At 42.4% G+C, this 19,793-nt stretch overlaps 1 protein-coding gene across 3 annotated transcripts in view; it reads left to right on the top strand.

Moving 5' to 3' along the window:
* Window positions 1-19,793, top strand: part of LOC104138483 (netrin receptor DCC) — a 608,580-nt gene that overhangs the window by 447,438 nt on the left and 141,349 nt on the right. For all 3 annotated transcript variants that reach the window (XM_009666101.2, XM_068925912.1, XM_068925913.1), the window contains exon 12: window positions 2,961-3,010. In XM_009666101.2, coding sequence (XP_009664396.2) covers window positions 2,961-3,010 — 50 coding nt within the window. The remainder of the gene's footprint in view (window positions 1-2,960; window positions 3,011-19,793) is intronic.

Raw genomic sequence — 19,793 nt, forward strand, 5'->3', positions numbered from 1 at the left:
GGCCGCAGGCACCACCGAGACGAGCTTGGGGAGAGGGGAGACGAGGGAGCAATTCCAGATGAGGCGGATTGGCGCTTTAAGCAGTTCTGACTCCCTCATAAACAAGAACGAATATTCTCCAATGCAAACAGACTTTTCTGGGAGATATCAGCTACTCGCCATACCCAGTTAGTTCAGAAATGTCAAAAAAAAAAAAAAAATCTTACTTGCTGTTCTTTTGCCTTGGAATATTGAGTACATTGCAGAGAGACACTGTTTTTGCCTGATATTTCTCAAAATGAGGCAGCTGTGAGCAGCGACGTCTCCTTTGTGTTAGGGGGCATCAGGGAGATGGAGTGTCTCCTGCACTATTTGCTGGTGCCGTGGTTGTACTAGCAACACGTTAGATCAACTTTCCACTGTATTGGGCAGCATAGAAACAAATAGTGAATAATCCCTGCACTTAAGAAGCCAAATAACTTCTAAAGCTTCTAATCTGAAGAGACAGAAAGGAAGCTAAAGGGTGAAACAGTTTGCCCGTGGGTGCCTGGCAGGTCATGGCAGAGCTGAGCCGGACGCTCAAGTCCCTCCTTCCGCGCGTGCTGTCTGCTCTGATGGAAAAACACTCTTGGGTGTTTAAAAGCCAGAATATCGAGTTAGTGATGAATATTCCCGGAAAACGTATCTTCAAATCAAGCTGTGGCAGCATAAGCAAGAAGGACCAGAGCCTGAGCTGTCATTTTAAGGGATTCACAATGGATTCAGATAATTGCTTGCATGGTATCTTTCCCAAAGGCAAATCTCTGCAATTTGGAGTCTCCAGACTGAGGAAGAGTTTCAGTATTCCTTACCAAACCTTTCACTGTACCATTGCCTCCAAGCAACGAGTTTTTAGATTACTGTGATTCAAATGCATCCTTTTTTCTTTTTATCCTTCACAGAGCTTTTGTGAAGGACAGCCGTGTTAATGTGGGACATTGCTGACAGTGGGACATGCCTGTTTAGCTGGCTGTTGTTACTTTTGCTATGTTGTCACCTGTATTTAAAACATGATTTTCTTATTTGCTCTGACAGATGACTTAAATCGGACTGACTTAAATCCTTAAATACTAGCATGCATCAAGGACGCTACAAAATGCTGCACTTTGGGGATTTGTTTACTGGAAGTGAATGTGCCTAGGAATTGTATGACCAGAGCTGTTTAAAGTGATCTAGGGAAGTATCCTTTACCTTCACTGCTGTGGTCCTTTTGTTTAACAACTGTATGGGTGTGTTTCGCGTATTAGCACCAATTCCATTATTTATAGATGCACAGGGCTGAGGTCAGCGGGGGCTTCCCGCGGTAGACGCAGCCCGTGTGTTGCAGAGGGTGCTGGACACCAGTGGAGAGCCAGTCGGCACCGCTTGCACCATGGGCCAGAGCTGGCTTCGAAATGCAGCTTATAAAGATGGCACAGACATACTGCGAGCTGGACCCGTTGTGTCCTCCCATGCGGTACAGTGCGTAGAGCTTCAGCAATTCGTTCTAGCCTTGATCCTTCAAGGTTTGGCCAGCATAAAAGTTTTTCAAAGATACTTAACATATAGATTCTACTCAATGATAAATGCACCACACTCCTCAACAGCAATTTTCAGTGATTGTGGAAGAAGATGAAAACAAAGATATGCCCTATTTCTAGTGTGGATGGATTCCAACTCCTAGGGCTTTACCTATTGAAGCACCGGGTATTTACCATGATCCCTTTTTAGCTTTCTCCCTCCCCCAAATTCGGGGCCTCCCTCCTGTAAGTGTAAGCAATATCCCTGCCTTTCAAGTGTTGAGTAGCTTGGGTTTGCCAGCAGGCATTAGTTCTCCAAAAGGAAAATAAAACTTTAGGTCAGGGAGCTGATGCATCAGGAACTAAAAACTTATTTTTAAAGCTCTTAGCTCCTCAGCTGTTGAATTAATGTTTGCCATCTGCTGGAGAACTACACGTCTGACCAGTTCTTGCACAAGCATTTTGGAAACAGAAATATATAGCGATGCAGTGGAAAACAGGAAGAAATGTTGTCTGTAAATAATTAGTTACTAATGACCCAATCAACCATATATATGGCACGCATTTGCTGGTGTCCAGTGTCTCACTGGTACGAATGCATCCTTCACAGTGCCTTGGCAGGGCTGAGTCTCAGGGGAATGAATGTGCGCTGCACAGGCTTTTCCTGTGACCATAGCTGGAGAGAACTGTGAAGTTAAAGGAGTGTTTTAAATGGAAAAAAAAAAACTTGACTCAGAACCATTTGTTTTAATTAAGGCTGTGGATGTCAGACCATCTCATTAATGCCTCATGAAGAACCTTTGTAAGACCATGTATTGAGTAGGTATTAGACACATTTAAGAGTTGAAGTGTATTAGGGTGGATGTAACAAAGTTTAATTGTATAAAGCCAGGGTGAATTATCATATGTATGACAAGTAAAGCGTTTTAATGTAAAATGCCTGTTTTTAACAGTATCTGAAGACAAAGTCTCCTTTCTATTCCTCCTTAGGCATCACAGCAAAAAGGGGTGAGCTGGTGCCAATGAGAGGGGAACGCCCTGGTCTGTTTGTACAAAATGTGTTCTTGAAATACACCGATTTTAGTACATAAAAACCAGAGGAACTGCCACGTGTACTTGTTATTTCTGACCAAGTTTATAACAAATAACTGAATTCAAGTATTTGGTCTCACAGCAGGGAAGCTGCTGCCTGGCTCTCTAAAGAGCTCACTAATAGGTCTATCAGAAATGAGAAGAAATGAGCAGATGCGTTTGGTTTTTATCTCTCTGGGGGACCTCTGAAGTGCCACCTGGATTATCTGCACGGCTGTGATCAGATTATAAACTAGGTGGAAAAGCGACGCTCGTTTCCTTCCAAAAAGAGAAGTATTTGATGTAACCTATTCTGACTTAGGACACTAATGGCAGTATTTCCCTTCTTTTTTGTGTTTTCTTCCCTTTTAGTACCGAGCGCGATGCCTCAGAACGTCTCCTTGGAAGTGGTTAATTCGAGGGTAAGTCTGCCACCATTCAGCAGCTCGCGTGCGCATGCCGTCCTGCCTGGATGTATAGGCACCCCTATTTTGCGTAGATTTTGCGTTCACAAAGCGAAACGTTCAGAAGCTCGCCCAGCGCTTCGCCGCGTTTATCCCTGCGTCCTTCCTCATTAGCTGAGCTGACCGTTTCGCTTCCCTGCTGCTTTCTTTTGTGCCAGTCATTTCGGTAGGCATTTTATTTCTGTTCCTTTCCACAGGCCACAATACCACAAACGCCCGAGAGCTGCTTCATTAGGAAAGCAGCCCTCCTCCCAGGACGGGTCTAGCAGATGAGAACGGTTATGAATTGCTGGTGAATGGGGTTTGGCCGGCTTCTTGTTGAGTCCAAGAAGCAGAGAAGGGCTTGCTCCTTCCACTGCTTTTGCTCGGGTGTTGTTCTTGTGTTTTTCAATCTGGGATTCACGATTCAGGGCAGCCTTTGGAGCTGCCCGTCACCGGGAAGGCAGCTCAGCCCGTGCGGCAGCTGGCGAAGGGGCAGCCGTCCTGCAGAAGGCAACTCGGCCTCTCTTCTGAGGGTGTAGAGGGAAGGTGCTGATTGTATCCTGTAATCGCTGGGTAACGAAGAAAAACCCCACATAACGACAGCGAGGCTCGGTGGCTTGTTTCAAGTCCAGTTTGTGACGAAGAAGGCAAGCCAGCCAAGGTCTCCTTTGCTTTTCTGGTAGACGGGGCCTTCGTTGCCAGTAATACTGCTTTGCACATCCTACGTGGTGATGCGTTAAGGCTTTCGAAGTCCTTAAATCAAGCTCTGCAGATTCTGACGTTGTACGTTTACGTATCAGGAAGCTTAGTCCCAGGTAAACTATGTGCTGTGGGCACTTGACTGAATTTCTGCTTTTCTGCTGCATTGTCTGGTCATGACTTCTCTTCTGCTCTCTCTCGTCTAAACAAAACACATCGGGGACTGAAAATACAGTTAGCTATCCATGTTCTCCTTCATTTTTCAACATCTAGAAGTAATTTTTTATGGGTACAATTGCTTTTATTTTGCCTGCAGAACGTGTGACACCGGAGAGGTATCTAGGCATAAATATTAAACACCTGAGCACTAAATAGCCCTTAAAACTGGCACTGTTATCCTTACTGAATGCCTTTATTGGAGCTATGTTAATTAGTACCATCAGAGAATAGAGTCCACCAGGTGTAATTGTGCTTATCAAAAGGTTACTTGTTTCCACAAATTCCTGTTGTTCACATAAGACGCTGTCTGCTTTGGGCTCACTCAGGCTCTCCTTCGAGTTTCAAAACTTGCATGTGCGTTAGTGTCGTAGAAGCAAAGCTGTTGTGTGAATCGCCCTCTTCCGTGTGGGTTTTCTGGGCACCAGTAGCTTCGTACACAGGGTAAATACTCGGGGCTTTTGTGAATGTGCTCCAATTTAATCCTGGACATTCGGTTGTAGCCACCCCCGGTGTGTCTGCGCCTGGGACAGGAAGATGTTTCTGAGAAACATCTAAAGGTCTTTGGGAAGCAAAGACACAACTTGCTTTTTGGAGAAAAAAGAAGCTTAAAGAAAGTATTGAGCCACACTTTTCCTAACTTCTAGTTGTAAAGGTAAAGAAGCGTTTTATGCGTTGCAAGTTCTCAGGCCATTCTTGTTGCACTGTATTCTGTTACTTCCGTTATTACTCCATAGGATCCTTTAGAATTAGCATTTCAGTTTTTACTTTACTACTATCGAGGTCAAATGAATGAGGCAAAACATACTTATTTTGTTTTATTTAAATAAAAATTTGAAGGGATCAAAAGAATATTTTTGAAATCTTGTAAGGAGTTCTTCTCCTTTTTCTTGCATGCTCAACAATTGAATAGAATTACATCTGAGTATCTCAGAAATTCTCCCAGACAAACATTTTCATTTTCAGTTAGCTTTTTTTTGTACCTTATTTCAACATAGACATGAGAAGATACAAACAGACGTAATGCAAAACGGTATATTCCAAATCAGCCAATCCTAGCGAAACCATGCATTCTAATCTCTTGGAGGCTTACATAGTTAGTATAAGTAAAATATGTGTGTATATCAATATATGCATCAGTCTCAATAGGATTCTGTGATATTTTACTGTACAAAGTAGAACTGTGTGTGAATAAAATCCTGATTATTTTTATCAAGCCGTTTTTGCTCAGTTATTAAGATCACTGAATAGCATTCAAGACGGAAATTGCTATCTGGGAAATTATAATTGAGCAATAGAGTTAATCACATGCAGAAATCTGTAATGCCGTGAGCATCTGAAGTAATGAAGCTAGGTTCCTCTGGATGTTGTGGCTGGTGTATGTTTGAAGTGCGTTAGCAGCACTGGGGTCCCCGGCAGGTCAGCCGGAGGGAGGTGCAGCCGAGCTTCCCGGCGCTGCCGCTGGCGTGCCACCTCAAGGACAGGCTGGCCTCCTCCTGCTCCGGATCCATGCTGAATGTAACCCCCAAGACCTTTATGCCTCGTGTTTAAGTGAACTGGGCAGAAGGATGAAAATCATTACCCAGCTACTCGAGTGGACAGGCAAAGATATAGGTGTTCACGCACAACATAATCTAATAAACCTCATTGCCTTTCAAGATAATGTTGGAATAAGAACTGAGGTGAAAAGAAAAGCGTTTTAAAGAAAAGTCGTGATTTTCCAGTGAGGCTTCAGCAGCAGTAGTATCACTTAAACTTAGGTGAACAAGCAGAAATTGTTCCCTGATTGCAGATTAACATCTTCAATAAACAGAAGTGCAGTTTGGTTAACTAGGAATGATCTCCTAGAGTAAAGAGAAGCAGAGCTCTTCTCGGTGACAGGCAATGCGGGAAAGAAATATGTTACTGGCAGGTTATATACACCACCCATAGGTAGATCGATTGTCATTCCAACAAAGACATTTGTTTTGTTTGAAAAGGTGTATTCATTTTACTTAAATCCAGTATGTTTACATTCTTGAAAAATATTTTTAACGATTCCATGCCGTTGATGAAGTCAGTTGATATTATTTCCTAATATAATATCAGAATACCATATAATAGGTTTTAATTATGCTTCCTATTCATTGAATGCTAGTTCCTAATATATTATGAAATGTATTTGAGCTTATTCCTTTTCTTTCTATTCATACCTTGTATTTATTGAAGCTATATAAGCTTTTATATTCTGTAGCTCATTTCAATACTGGGCCCATGTACATGGGAAAGGCCCATTTAGTGGAGGAAAGGCACAAGAAACCCCACAAGTTTTGTCTTATCAGGATCTCTCAGAACAAAACTGGCCCCATGGACATGCTCCTCAGAGATTTCCATTTGCACAGTTAGCAGTGAATAGGAGCCCAGAGCTCGCTGACAGGGGTGAGCGTTTATGCGATTGCTGATTTGCTAGGAGCACTGAGTACCTGTCACGTTGATCTCTCTCTTCCACTTCTTGTTTTCGTGAAATCAAATGTCTGTTCTGAATGTTTTTTTTTTTAAATACACCCAGTCCAAGTTACTTTTAAATTGCTCTTACATGTACGACCCAAAGGGCATTGGTGTCTTGGAACATCTTGTTCCAAATCTTTATGTTTACTTTTTCTTACTTATTCTGAAGGGAGAATGTCACAGAGCAGTTGATCATGTTTTGTGACCTTCTGTAATGGTCATTCAAATTTAAAGCATTTAAAACAAAAACAGGAAAATAATCTGTAGGGTATAATGCTGCATGGGATGGGCTATGGATACTCCTACCCTAAGGTATGTTATTGTATTAATTTTTTCATATCGGTCCTTACAGATAGAGGTGTGTTGTACAGATGCTGTTTCTGTTGCTGTGGGATAGGAGAGGATTAAGTGGGAATAAATCTAACCCCTTTTTGCCCTAATCAGAGGTTGTCTTCATGTTCCCAATCACAGAGGACTAAATGTTGGGAGTCTCAGTGGGATATTAACTTGCAGGTGTAAGTGCTATGGTAGACAAAGATGGATTTAAGTATTTATCTAAGTGCATTTGGCAGGGCTGCTGCTTTGTGATGGGCAAAACAAATGTATCTCAGTCCTCTTTGTGAGCCAGTGTCAGTACTGGAGCCCCAAGTTAGTGGTAATGCGAACGTTTCTTGATCGTCTGGAGCTTGGGGCAAGGGTGGAGTGTGGGGAGCGGGAGTCTGCAGGACCTGTTTGCCTCTCAGCTGAGCTCCAAAAGGGGTCTTCTGCGCAGGTGAGAGCCAGCGCTTCCCAAAGGGTCCCTCGGTTAATGGGGAAAGCCTGTTGCTCTGAGCTCTCAAGCTGGCACCGTTTGTGAAATAATACCAGTATGAAAAGGTATTTTAGGAGTGTGCGTATGAAATGTGGCCCCTTATTAGAGACAAAAAGAGGTGAGGAGCCATTTGGACACTTTTGGGCTTAATCCTATGGGCAGTACAGGCGCAGAGAAGTGCGTATACCTTTCCATAACAGCACATCTTCATACAGTTGGAATAGAGCTTAAACATCTACTTTTAGGTAATTTTGAAGGAACAAACACAGCAGAAATGAACTGGGCTCACTAAATCAAAGAAAAAAAGAGTTTTCAAGCAGAGCAACCAACTTCAAAGACCATGCCCCCAAAAACGCGTTTGCCCATTCTTTTGAAGTATGAGTCCTGTGGCATTTGTGGTTGAGGCACAACTAAGCCGCTGTTGTTGCAGTGAGCTGTGTGCCGTTTCCCACTCTTGTCAAAGGCTGTAGTAATCAAAAATATTGTGCTTCTGCAGTCTGTTTTTGTCTTGATCATATTCTTCTTAGTTCTCTTCTAACTTGGCAGCAGTCACTGAGAACTAATTCAATTAAACACTTAGAATTCACAAGCTGATTAAATCAGAACAAGTAGCTAAATAACCATCATAGTTCACTAACTGGATTGCAGTAGCACGCAAAAGAGACCAAAGGCTTGCTGTGGTGGTTTCCAGAATTGTTTAAAATTTTATCTCTAGCTTAATAAGATTTCTGTCTTTATGCTATTTTTCTTCGGTGCTGACAGATCTATTAATTTAATAACATAACGGAGATGGCCACGAAATGGAAGATGTTTGATATGAATTGCTATTATCATGATTATTGCTTAATATTGATGGCACGCTGTGACTGGAGCCCTCGGTCAGATCAGGATTAATAATGATGATGACTGTGACATAAATACAATTCCCTGGCCAAAAACTTTCTACATGCTTGGGGTTATTCTGGATTTTTTTCTCATGAGTTAATCATTTTCAGTATGTATTTTAGAGAAGGAGAGCAACGGCAGGGAAAGTGTATATCCATGTGCCACATACATATGTATGCATTTTGGTTCACTTGAAATTCTATGCATGAATCAAATTCAACACAAAAACTAACCCTTTCTCTCCTTGCTTTTTAGAAAAAGTTAGTGAAACGTGAATTGTTTCTAATGGGAAATAAGGGATTGCTTTCTGATTTCTTCTATTTAAAAATTCTCCTTTGCTCAAGAAACAGGGCATATACAATGTTTGATAGATGAACAGAGTTTCCTCAAAGAACTGTCGGCATCAGCTTCTCCTGCTCGCAGAACCAATGCTATTTATGTATTTGTTTACTTCCTAAATTCCTTGCTTTAAATATTGGTGGGTTTCTACTTTCTGTATTTTTAAATGTTTGATACATGTTAATAATTAGCAAATCTGAACTTTATAAATAGCTGTCCGATTTATCCATTCAAAAATCTGTTACTTTATTTCTTCTTCCCATTTTAAAAAACACAGAAAACTGAAGAAGTAATTGTAAGTGTAGGAGCAGATTTCCTTTGGTCATACTGAGTAGTGATTTAATCCACGGATAGATATACTTCCACTCAAAAGAACAGGGATTGATTATGGATTAAGATTTTTCATAACTGTAGTTATGTTGGGGTCTGAGAACATAACCTGTAGGATTCTCCTGGTGAAAGTCAAGAGCAAGGTAAGGAATCTTTTTTTTTTTTTCTGTCATTTCTTGTGTGTGTGTGTGTGTGTGAAAATGTGTATCTATAAATACAAAGAAACTTCATGGTCATTATGCATGCATTATCCCTAATGTTGCAGAATCATTCTGCAAAGCAAAATTTGTGTTTCTGATATTTTTAAAAGGGCTATAGATAAACTGCAGGAAGAAGTTTCTTCATTATCTTTAGCATCGGTTTACACTGGGAAAATACCAGATTTTGTTTCAAGCTTAACGTAGGAGAAATTGGATAAAGCTAGTAATAGCTGTGGATGGTACCCTTGAATTCTACGTTTGCAGCGCTTTGCGGAGTATTACCTTTAGTTCTTTACAGTATGAATAATTTAATTGTTTAACATTCACTGAGCAAAACTCTCCCCTTCTTTTTGCCTCATGTGGTCAATTATTCCTGGCAAAGTCTTTGTAATATGCAACATTTTGAACTCTCTGCAGATAAGGCGAGCATATTTTACTGTCAAAAGGGGCAAGCTAGTGGGTATCAGGACCTCCACCCTTAACATACCGCTTCATTTCACACTGCTTAAACACACATATATATGTGTGGCTTCTGGAGACACTCCATATTTATGGGAACTTGGACCTGAGCAGCTCCGCAAAGTGTTACTGCGTTCGGACAAAAATGTGAAGATTTGAGTTAAGCAGGAGGCTCGCTGGGACTTGGCGGGGCAGGGGAGGTAGGTGAAGGCAAACCACTTCCAGCAGCAGGCCAGCTAATCACACCTGGGCCCTGCGGGCTGGAAGTGTAATCACGGTTCGCTGGCGTAAGCTTGAGCTTGACTTTGTGATCAGCCTCGACAAGGGCAAACTGTGGTCACCATCGCGTCAGCTAACTCCATTTTTAATTATGTTCAAACATGTTAACGTTTTGTAATGAAGAACAGCGCCTAAGGTGATGAGCGCTGCAGAATCTCCTAAGATAGCTGGGTGCTCCTAGGCGAGGTGGAGGGGACCATCTTTCCGAGTCTCGGTCTGTCCCATGCCACTTGTACCTTTTACATGGACCTAAGAGGGACGTAAAGAAAGTTAAGATGCTTGCTTTAGGCCAGCAGTTTTGCATTAGAGGTCTACCACTGCTGGAGAATGTATAGAGGTCTCCAAATTAAAGTCATCACTACCTAACTAGCAGCAGCCTGGTGATCTGCCTAAGAAAGGCTCTACCGTTTTTAAGCTCTCACAGTCAAATGTCGTGAAGTTTCTCTTTCTCTCTGATTTGGTCCCCATATTGATTTCTGCTACTTAGAAGGATGCAGACGTCAGGAGTCTCGCCTTTGGGTGCCCTGTGACAGACGAGAGACAGAGGAGCCAGATGCTGCTACTGGAAAAAATATTTTTTTCACTGCTTGGCAGCTGGGCCTGGCGACTGCTTTGCGCTGAAGACAAGCGATACGCTCCAGCACCGTTAAAGGGATCAACCGTTCTGTCACACTGCGTTTAACTCAGCAGCTTAAATTTCCTTTGCAACTAAACGTACGTTAAAACGTGCTACAAATGCATCCCAAACCTCCGTGGGAATTGCTGGTGGGCTATGCATCATCCTGCGGTAATGCCACCGCCTTGCTGAAGTTAAGAGATGAGGCTGGATTGGGCCCTTTATGATAAAGCAATAGCAAGAACAATTTTTGTCAGGCTGGAGAGGCTGCTTTAAGTAGGTGCAACATGTCCTGTTCAGTGATTTCCATCATATGAGAGTCACTGGGCGTGGGGAATACTCTTACCCTGAACGAGCGTTGCTTATAATTGTTCCTCTCTCTTCTTGGGGAAGTTTAAAGCTGCCTAAGGAGGAAGGTGGGTTTGCAACGTGCTGGAGGGTGGTTGTCTCTTGCACCGTATAGTCTGGCTGGAGAAGCTGGATCCGGCCGGTGGGGGATGGCGCGGGGCTGGAAGCAAGAGGAAAAAGCACCCTAATACTTGCAAGCAGTTAGGCAAGAGCAGCACCGCGTTTGGCGTCACGTCGTGCTAACCCGCCCCAGCGACCCGGCGCTGCCGGGTCTCGAATGCCACCCGCGTACGCTGACGTTACGGAGAGCAGAGCGCGTTCGGGACCGCAGCGGGGCCGCTGCGCGCTGCCGGGCCTCGCGGTCCTCGCACTAATCCCACTTTACAGACGGAAAGACTGAGACCTGGAAAGCGTGAAAGAGTAGCAAAATTACTGATGGATGACACACATCTGTAACGAAACAGTCCCGATGGTGCAGCTCGTTTGGGGGGGAAGAGAGGTAATATAACCGTTAGGCTACACGGTCAGATGAAGCGTGTCTTCGTTGCGGTCCACCAAAAACCTGCTGGCAGAGATGACATCTGAGGCAGTAAGTACCAAAGATGCCTGAGAGCTCAGCAGCCAAGAAAGCCCAGTAATAAGTTTAAGTGCTTACTTCGGCTAACCCAGCGCGTAAAATTGCCCTATGATATTTCTGTGTGGCCTTTCATAGCAAGGATGAAGGAGTAGCAGGGTAGTTAAGCTGGATTTCAACATGGTATTTGTGAAGTGTGAAAAGCTCCTGGTAAGGTATTTAATTAGCTAAAGTTTGTAAAGCGCCATGGAGGCTGAAAGATCCCGATGCGTGAGACTGCTGGGGCTGCAGGGAGAGATGAGCTGCGCACTGGAAACCGAGAGTGCAGGGAAAGTAAAACTATTTTCTCTCACCTTGCAAAAAGAAGAAGCAGTGCCGGGTAAAGTAGTGTTGCGTTTTGTAAACGTGCTGAGTGTTCAGAAAATTTAACCGAGATGTGAAAATAAACATTAATGAGATCTAGAAGCATCTCATAGAGGAATCAAACGTAGTTTAAAAGAACCGAAAAGCAAAATCAGCATGACTGTCACCACTATTTAGAAAAGTGTCCTCTAGAAACAATGTATATAACCTTTAAATATATTACTTATGGAGAAGGCCACAGAGAGAGATCTTTAACCTTTAAATCTATTACTTACGGGGAAAGATAGAAACAAGCACTGAGCTTAACCTTTAAAAGGAGAAAATTTGCTGATAGCTTGTAAGTCAATACCTTCTCTTTCTCACTTTTAATTACATACGTTGCCAAGACCAAAGCCATTTGGGGGTCATTCTCCTAGTAAATATCCCTTGCGCTAATCTCCCTGGAAGATGTGTCATTATCAAGAAAGCACTATAACTGCGCGCTTCAAAATCCTTGCATTGCGCAAGGGCCACGAGCTTTCTGGCTGGGCTCGGGAATAGTAGGATAATTTCATCACACGTCCGGAGTATTGTCCAGATGTAATACCTCACCGCTGAGTACATACAAACTCTCAGAGGTTGTGGTGTCAAAGCTGGGTAGATTCATTATGTTATGGGATTTGATTAAACCTTGTTTAAGCTGATGAATGTTCCAGCCACCTTTTCATTTTAGATAAATTTAGAGATACTATTAAACCACTTAATGCACCCAGGCAACGTGCAGAATAGAAGCTCTGGGCAGTTATTTCTTAATGATAGAGATGCGGTAGCTTCTGAATGGTGTAGCACAAGAGGTTTACCCAGAGACCAATAAAGCAAATTAATGAGCTATGACACTGATTAGTAGAGCTATATGGTCCTGGCTATCTCTGAGAGAAACCATAAAAAGACCAGAGAAGGAGAAAAACAAGGTCATAAGGAATCAGCAGTCGCAGAAGAGCAGGTAGCAGGTCCTGCCTTGCCCTGCTCTGCCCCTCTGCCGGCAAAGAACTACCAAGAGGAAGGAGCTGCTAGGCTGAAACGCTGGTAGGTTATTTTCCAAGGTCGGGGAAACATGATTGTTTTGTGTCACTGGAAATAAACAAAGACGCTAGGTTAAAATACCGATATCCTTTCTAATGGGAGCAAACCGCAGAGCCTGAGCTTCTGGCACCTGCTCGAGTCCAGCTTTACTGACCACAAAGAGGTATTGATGTTAGCACGTTAGCTCACTGACCTGGGAAAATGTGAGCTGTTATACATATTGTAACTGTTTTATGCAGTAACTTGATACCAGGACAAAAGTTATTAAAGTTGTCATCTAGCGTGGCTGCAGGCAAGGCCACTGGCTCCCGGGCTGCGGTGGCGTGCTGTGTCGCGGGTGCAGGACGCACCGCCGTGATGCTGCACCAACGTTTTGATGACTACTGGTATCCCCTGGGCTTCCAACCCCTGGACTTCTGGCTTGGTGTCCGGGATTGTTTGGGTAATTCTTTACAGTTCTTCATGTGCAACTTTTGAATCTTCTCCTATGTTCAGGGAAGAGGCTATTTTGAGGCAGTCCTTTTTTACAGCAAGTGCACAGTATCTTTATACTGCAGTGAAATTTTTATAGTTTAAGTTTTCATGAATGGGTTAGTTAACAGTGATGGTATCAAGAAAATATTAAATATTAAAAAAAAAACTCTCAAAGAACAGACCTGATAATCACTTCTTGATCATGGGTAAAATAAGTTCCAGGATATTAAAAAAATAAATAAAATCAGAGATTGTCTTCAATCACAAAAATTTCATCTGAACATTTTTTTTTTTTTTTAACTTCTGCACAATTTGGTAAAGGACTGAGGAGAGATCTTGCCAGTGCCCTGTGCATTTGTACCTAGCATTAGTGAAGCTTGTCCAATCGGAAAATCTCCCTTCAGCATAACATACCCAGAGCAATGGTTTCAGTCAGAGTAGATTTGGGTTTTTTGCTTGAGATGTACCTTATAGTATTTTTTTTTGATTATGAGGCTTCTAATAAAGTGAGAGATTGAGTTTACCAGTGGTTTAGGATGATGCCAAACAACAATTTTTGCCCAAGGGCACTAAAGTACTTACAAATACACGTGAGCTCAGGAAGTGGTTTTAGCTACGTGTGGTGGTGGGGAAAGGAGGCGTGAAGAGGAGAGGTGGCTCTGAACGGTGGCCACCGGCTGGGAGCGGGCAGCGGCTCTACACCCCCAGCAGTCCCTTGCCTACATGGCCTCTAGATGTAGGAAGGGTTGAAGACCGTTTGGCTTCAGGTCTATGCCCTGTGCTAAGGACCGGGAGCTTGGCCGTCACACGTCGCATTCAAAGTTAAAAGAGGAGGGCTGTTTAATGCACGTTGAGCTGGGAATGCTGTCGTTTTCTTTGTTTGTTTGGGGTTTTTTCCCTAGCAGGAAAAAAATTTTTGACCTGCAGTATTTCTTGCAGGCAACTGAGTAATGGTTTTCCCAAAACCTAAAATTTAAGCGGTCAGTAAAACACTCCAGCCTTGAACAGGACTATCCCGCTTCTTCCTGTTGTAAAAAGCTGCCAAATTCTTTCAGCCAGTTACTGCTTGGTCTGGAGAGAAGAAACAGAAAAAAAGGTATTTTAGAGAAAAACTAAGCAGATAAAGAGGGTAAGTCATAGAGCGCCGGTGGATGCGAGACAGCAGTGTTGCAGCTAAGAAGCCAGAGAAGGTATATGCTTTTTAAGGATTTACTTGCTATAGTGAGGTAGTTGCTTGCATGCTGCATATTCACTATATTATGTTTTCCTGGTTACTAAACCAGCTTTTCCTGGTTGTGCTTCTTTACATAACTCATTTAGTAGCCCTGAAGATTTTACTGTGTAAAATCGGTGCTATGGTTGTCATTCACTGTAACGCCTTCCAGTCCATTTCAGAGCAAGGGACTTTGTCACTCCTTGCATTTCTGGTGATATTGTAGATTATATGTGAGCGGTGAGCAATCCCGTTGGTATTTGAGGGCATGAAGCCAGCAAACCCTAGGGATTTTCCATGTGAGTGGAAGTTATTCCATCATTAAGCACAGTAGTCTTTGGATCAGGCGTGCTGATGTGTGTCCCATTGCCTTTATCCACCGAACCACAGGGCAGCTGGGAACGGAGGGAATCTAGTGCGGCCACAGTGCCCTCAGTTGCGGTTCAGCAAACGAGCAGGCGTTTTTCACCTTATAGACTCTTAAAATCAATGGAAACGCTCCTGTTAACTATAATGGAAGTTCAATGCGATCCTTTGGGAACAGACCCTGTTTCCTAAACAGGGCAATTTTGTGACAAAAGATAAATGAGTTACACAAACGCCAGGGCTGCTTCAGCTGCTTCCGAAAGCGCTTCTTGAAGCAAACAGGAGATGAACTAAAAATAAAGATGTTCACCCTGGGTCTAATCTTCAAATGCTCCAAGTTCCTTCAGGGTAAGTGATATAACACAGGTCATGTCTCCCTCCTGTGACCCACACGTGTCTGAGGGCACTGTGGGCAGGGAGAGCGTCTGGTGACTGTTGCCCCATTGGGTTGCAATGGAGGAAAACCAGTGAAAGTCTCCGATCACGGAAAGGGTGACGGAACAGGACAGTTTAGCTTAAGGAAAGAGAAGTGCTCAGAGGCCAAGTGTTAAGACTTTCTCCCTATAATGTGTTTTGCATATTAACTGATGTCATCAACACATGATGGACTGGAGAACTTCCAAGACAAATTAAATGTAAAATATCATATATTCCTGAATTGCTCAAAGGCCATTAGTATATGTGAATAGATATCAGTCTTGATCAGAACTTGTCTAGTTTTGGTAATTTTGTCTTTCAGAACTGTGGTTCCCTCCTTTCCTGGCCGTGCTTTTATTTATGATTTGCTGTGTCCAAGTCCCGGATGCTCTGATTGGATCAGGGCCTTTCCATGATAGATGCTGCATAAACTTGCAAACCAAAATGACTTGGTATACTAAATATATCTACAAGTTTTCTAAATTGTCTGAAAAGAAAAAAAAATATGATGTTTTCCTCTTTTTTTCTTTAAACTAAGGATTGAACAAAATATCCTCAGAATTAGAAGAAAGGAGGGAGAAAGGCAAAACTAACTTTTGCAAATGCTAGTACATTTTTCTTCCATTTACTTTCTGCTGAACTATATAAGAAACCACAAAGAATTTAGTCTGCAGATAAGATAAAAATTAAAAAAAAATCCCCCAAACTTCAGTAGATGTTGGCATGTAACACTACCTGCAATATTTAGCAAGCCACTTGAATATCTGGCAAAGATATATTTTTTAAGAAGCCTGAAGAAATCTTCAAATTTACAAAATGTAAAAAACTTTACTGTGAAGCAACTTGGTGAGAAAATGTTGAGAAAGAAAATAAAAACCTCTTTCTGCACAAAAATGAGAAAAATACAGAATATCATCCGTTCATTTCCATATGGTATGGCATAAAGATATCTAGAGTTCTTCAAACTTCTTGTATCTGAAAAAAAAGGGTTTATTGTGTCTTCTGCTTCTTTGCCCCAAGCCATTGCTGTAGTTTTTTATTATATAATCTTCCAAAAATTAAGTAATTTCGTGCTGTTGAAAACAGGTAAGCTGAAGGTCTAACCATTTTTTCTGCATTTTCCTGCCATGTTACTCCGTTCCCAAAGTATAGCAATTCCCGATTCCTTATCCTTCTCACAACCTTGAGTCAAATAAGCCCTGAGACCCTTTAATTTTCCTCCCTGAGGAAGGTGACAGTGAAGGTCCTCTTTGGGTTGGCTCCTTTTGCTGACAGTGGCTCTGCCTTGGGTGGCTGCTGGGCCAACTTCTCCCCACAGGTAGGGCCGCAGCCTTGAATGGGACTGCCCCACTTCTTCCTGCTGTGTAAAACTGCCAAGTTCGTTCAGCCAGTTACTGCTCGGTCTGAAAAGAAGACCGTCTGGACCTGCTCTTCTAACCTAAGCTGGATTGCAGCTGTTGGTCACAGAGAAGGAACTCTATAAATTCTAGGTGTGCCACCACATTGACATCTCCCAGGCACTGCAGCTTGCTCTTCTGTACTTCACCAGCTCTACAGAAGCTCATGTTGCTTTTCAGTTAAATGAGATAGTGTTGCCAAGCCTGGAGGCAGAGTTATTTTGGTCTTTGCTGGTTTGTTGTGGTGCTGGGAGGGAGCTCGCCAGCGCCGCTTGACGCTCAGAGCCGCTGGAGCCGCTTCCTGGGAAGCCGGGTTGATGCTTTTCCAAGGGGTTGTGGTGTTTGCTGCCGCTCTGCTTTCATTGCTTTACAGGCATATAAATGGCTTCAGACTGTCCCAAAGAGATGCTTTACCTCAGAATGGTCTTTGTATTTTCAGATGTTCTTTAAATGTGTAGCAAATTTGTGAAAAGGCCTCTGTTACTGCTAGTGGAAGTGCTTGGATTGTGCAGATCATTCAGTTGTTCTAATATTTGCTTTGACTCCCTTAAGAGATCCTTATCCTTTTGCAATTAGGCAGTTAGACTGACAAAATAATTTATAATCATAACAGCCAAGGCAAATGCAGATCTGTTCCTAAATATATTTCTCCTTAATTTGATGTGTTACGGTAAACAGTTTATTTATTTATAAATAAATTCATTGACAATTACCAGCATAACATTAGTCCCAATAAGCACAGCATTGTTTTTAATATCAGACAAAGCAGCTGACTTTCGCAGAGCTGCCTCCCTTCCAGTAAAAATTTTTAAACTAGGAAAAAAGAGCAAAGACTGGAATTGTGCACTGGGTTTAGGGGGAGTGTATGTTTTAATCCTAGCTGTCCTAGTAGGAGAAGGTTTAATTCCGTGGGTTTGTTCCAGCTGTCTGTGGCACTAACCTGTCTGCTCTCCAAAACGTGGCAGTTTGGTAAGTTCTTATAAAAATTATAAGAATCTTCAAAATCTTTTTTCAGTGTTTGGTTCTTGATCCCCATTGCAATTTGGCTTTGAATAAGGGATTTCACAGCTTTCCAAAAGTGCATGTTTGAGTCAGCAGGTGCAAGACATGATTTCAAAGTTGCTCCTTTATTCCTCTTTTTCTCATGAAATGGAGATCTTTCAAAGCATTAATTCTGTCTATGAGTGCAATGTTATTTATATTATTTGCCATTTAAGTGGCTTGCTCTTCCTAATATAGCAGTAGAGTATGCAATCTAATGTCTAATCTCTAAATATATGTACTTTTAAAATCTGTCCTTTACTTGTCTTTTCTTCTGGTAGCTCATCTTGTGATTATTACAATATGTACTTGAGTGGTTTGAAGCTTTTATTTCTGTGTTCCCTGCTCACGAGCTTTGTTTTTAACTTGTGCTTTGTACGCGCCCTATTTTGTTCCCAGTTCTTTGGATACTGCCTAGTGTTGTGGCATGGGAAGGCTCTTTGGGCTGCCACTTGATCTGCCACGATCCGATAGTATAAGAAGAGGGAACGTAAAGGACACTGCTGCTGGTGCACATCTCCAAAAAGGAGAGGACCTGGTGACTGCTAGGTTACCTGAAGTCACCCTTAACATCTGGTAGCCAAAGGCTAGAGGTTGAGCACCCATATTTACAAAAGGCCAGATTTGTTTTGGAAACAGCATTTTGAAAAGTGGAGAATGACCCAGAACACAGGCTAGAGCATGGCGAACATGACGCTCCTCTCAGGCAGTTGCTGCAGGTGCTTGTGGTGGTGGATCTCGAGCAATCCAGGCTTTTGATGCCGGCAGCCATCTCTCATCCAGCATCCAGGCTAGCTTTCCTGCTTTCACTCTACTGCATAGTCTCTTATATCAGGGGAAATACTCCCTCTATGTGCACCGTAATGAATGTACAGACTCCAGTTCACTTTTAACTCGTTACTGAGGTAACATCTGATGGGAATTGATAACGGAGATGACAGAAGACTGTCATCTCCCATAGCCCTCTGGGGGCCTCTGCATCAAGCGGCTTTGCGGGAAGAGTTTGTGCTCACCCCCCTTTCCAATGCAGCCGGCTGGGAGAGCCACCAGCCTCATGGCAGAGCAAGGAGCTCGAGGCCAGCATTTCCCAAGAGCTGGGGCTGGGCCACCAGCTTGGAGCTTGGGTCGCCAGGTTGCTTTCATCTCAGAAATTTTCAAATGAACTACGCTGATTATTTCAAAACCAATTTCTTTGTGAATGTCTCCTCTGAATTAAATTTAAAAGATACATTCATAAGGTTAATCCATTTTGATGACTTTTTGATTCAGTCTTGTGTCCTTTATGACTACATGCGTTATCTGGTAGAAACCAGATTATAAATGTAGGCATCTGAATTTTCACCAGAGAGGTGCTTCTGTGCTTACCTAGTAAGAAACAGAAATAATCCTAGGTAATGTTTTGGGTGAATTTCAGTCAGCCTATATATTGTGTAGAATTAAATCACAAAGTAACATGTTTTTTTTTTCAGATTTCTTGAATGAGTTTGAGGAAGCAACAAACTTCCAGTTTGTGAGCAGATAGGAAGATAAATTACTCACTGTGAATAATTCACTCATTGCTCGTTCTAGTTCACTCTGTTTTAATTTTGCAATCCTGCCAGATTTTATTCCACATTACTTACTTTGATTTTTCTTTGTTATTTAGTCCTCCATACCCTAATTCCTTTGCTGTAATTGTTTTAACTGAGGAACATCTTGCAATTAAAAAAAAAAAAAAGAAAAAAAGACTGCCCACAGGGTTGTAGAGGAGAGTAACACTGCCGTTAGAGCTAAGGAGAAAGATAACACAGAACACGCTAACCCAGGCAAGGCCAAAAAAAAAAAAAAAGTGCCCCAGGACAACCAGTTGTGATCAGACTTCATCACTCTGCAGAAAGCAAATAAGGATGCTTTTGAGTTGTACATCATCTCCTGTAGACCAAAGGAAAGCAACCTGTGATTGCAAAACAGTCCCCCTTTTCATAAAGGTTTTTGTCTTCCAGAAGCTGGTTTGAAGTGGAATAAGGGAGTTACAATTTTCATGAGATGTTCCTTTTAAAACACTGCGAGGTTGCTGAATACATAGCCTGTCCTTGGGACTCTTTGTGGATGGTTCCCAATTCCGAGCTGTGCACATTCGATCTTTGGGTTATGCACACAGAAAATTGCTTCTTCTTTCGAGGCACCAGGCCTTCAAAACTAGA

Source organism: Struthio camelus, chromosome W (assembly GCF_040807025.1).
Source record: "Struthio camelus isolate bStrCam1 chromosome W, bStrCam1.hap1, whole genome shotgun sequence".
Lineage (NCBI taxonomy): Eukaryota > Metazoa > Chordata > Aves > Struthioniformes > Struthionidae > Struthio > Struthio camelus.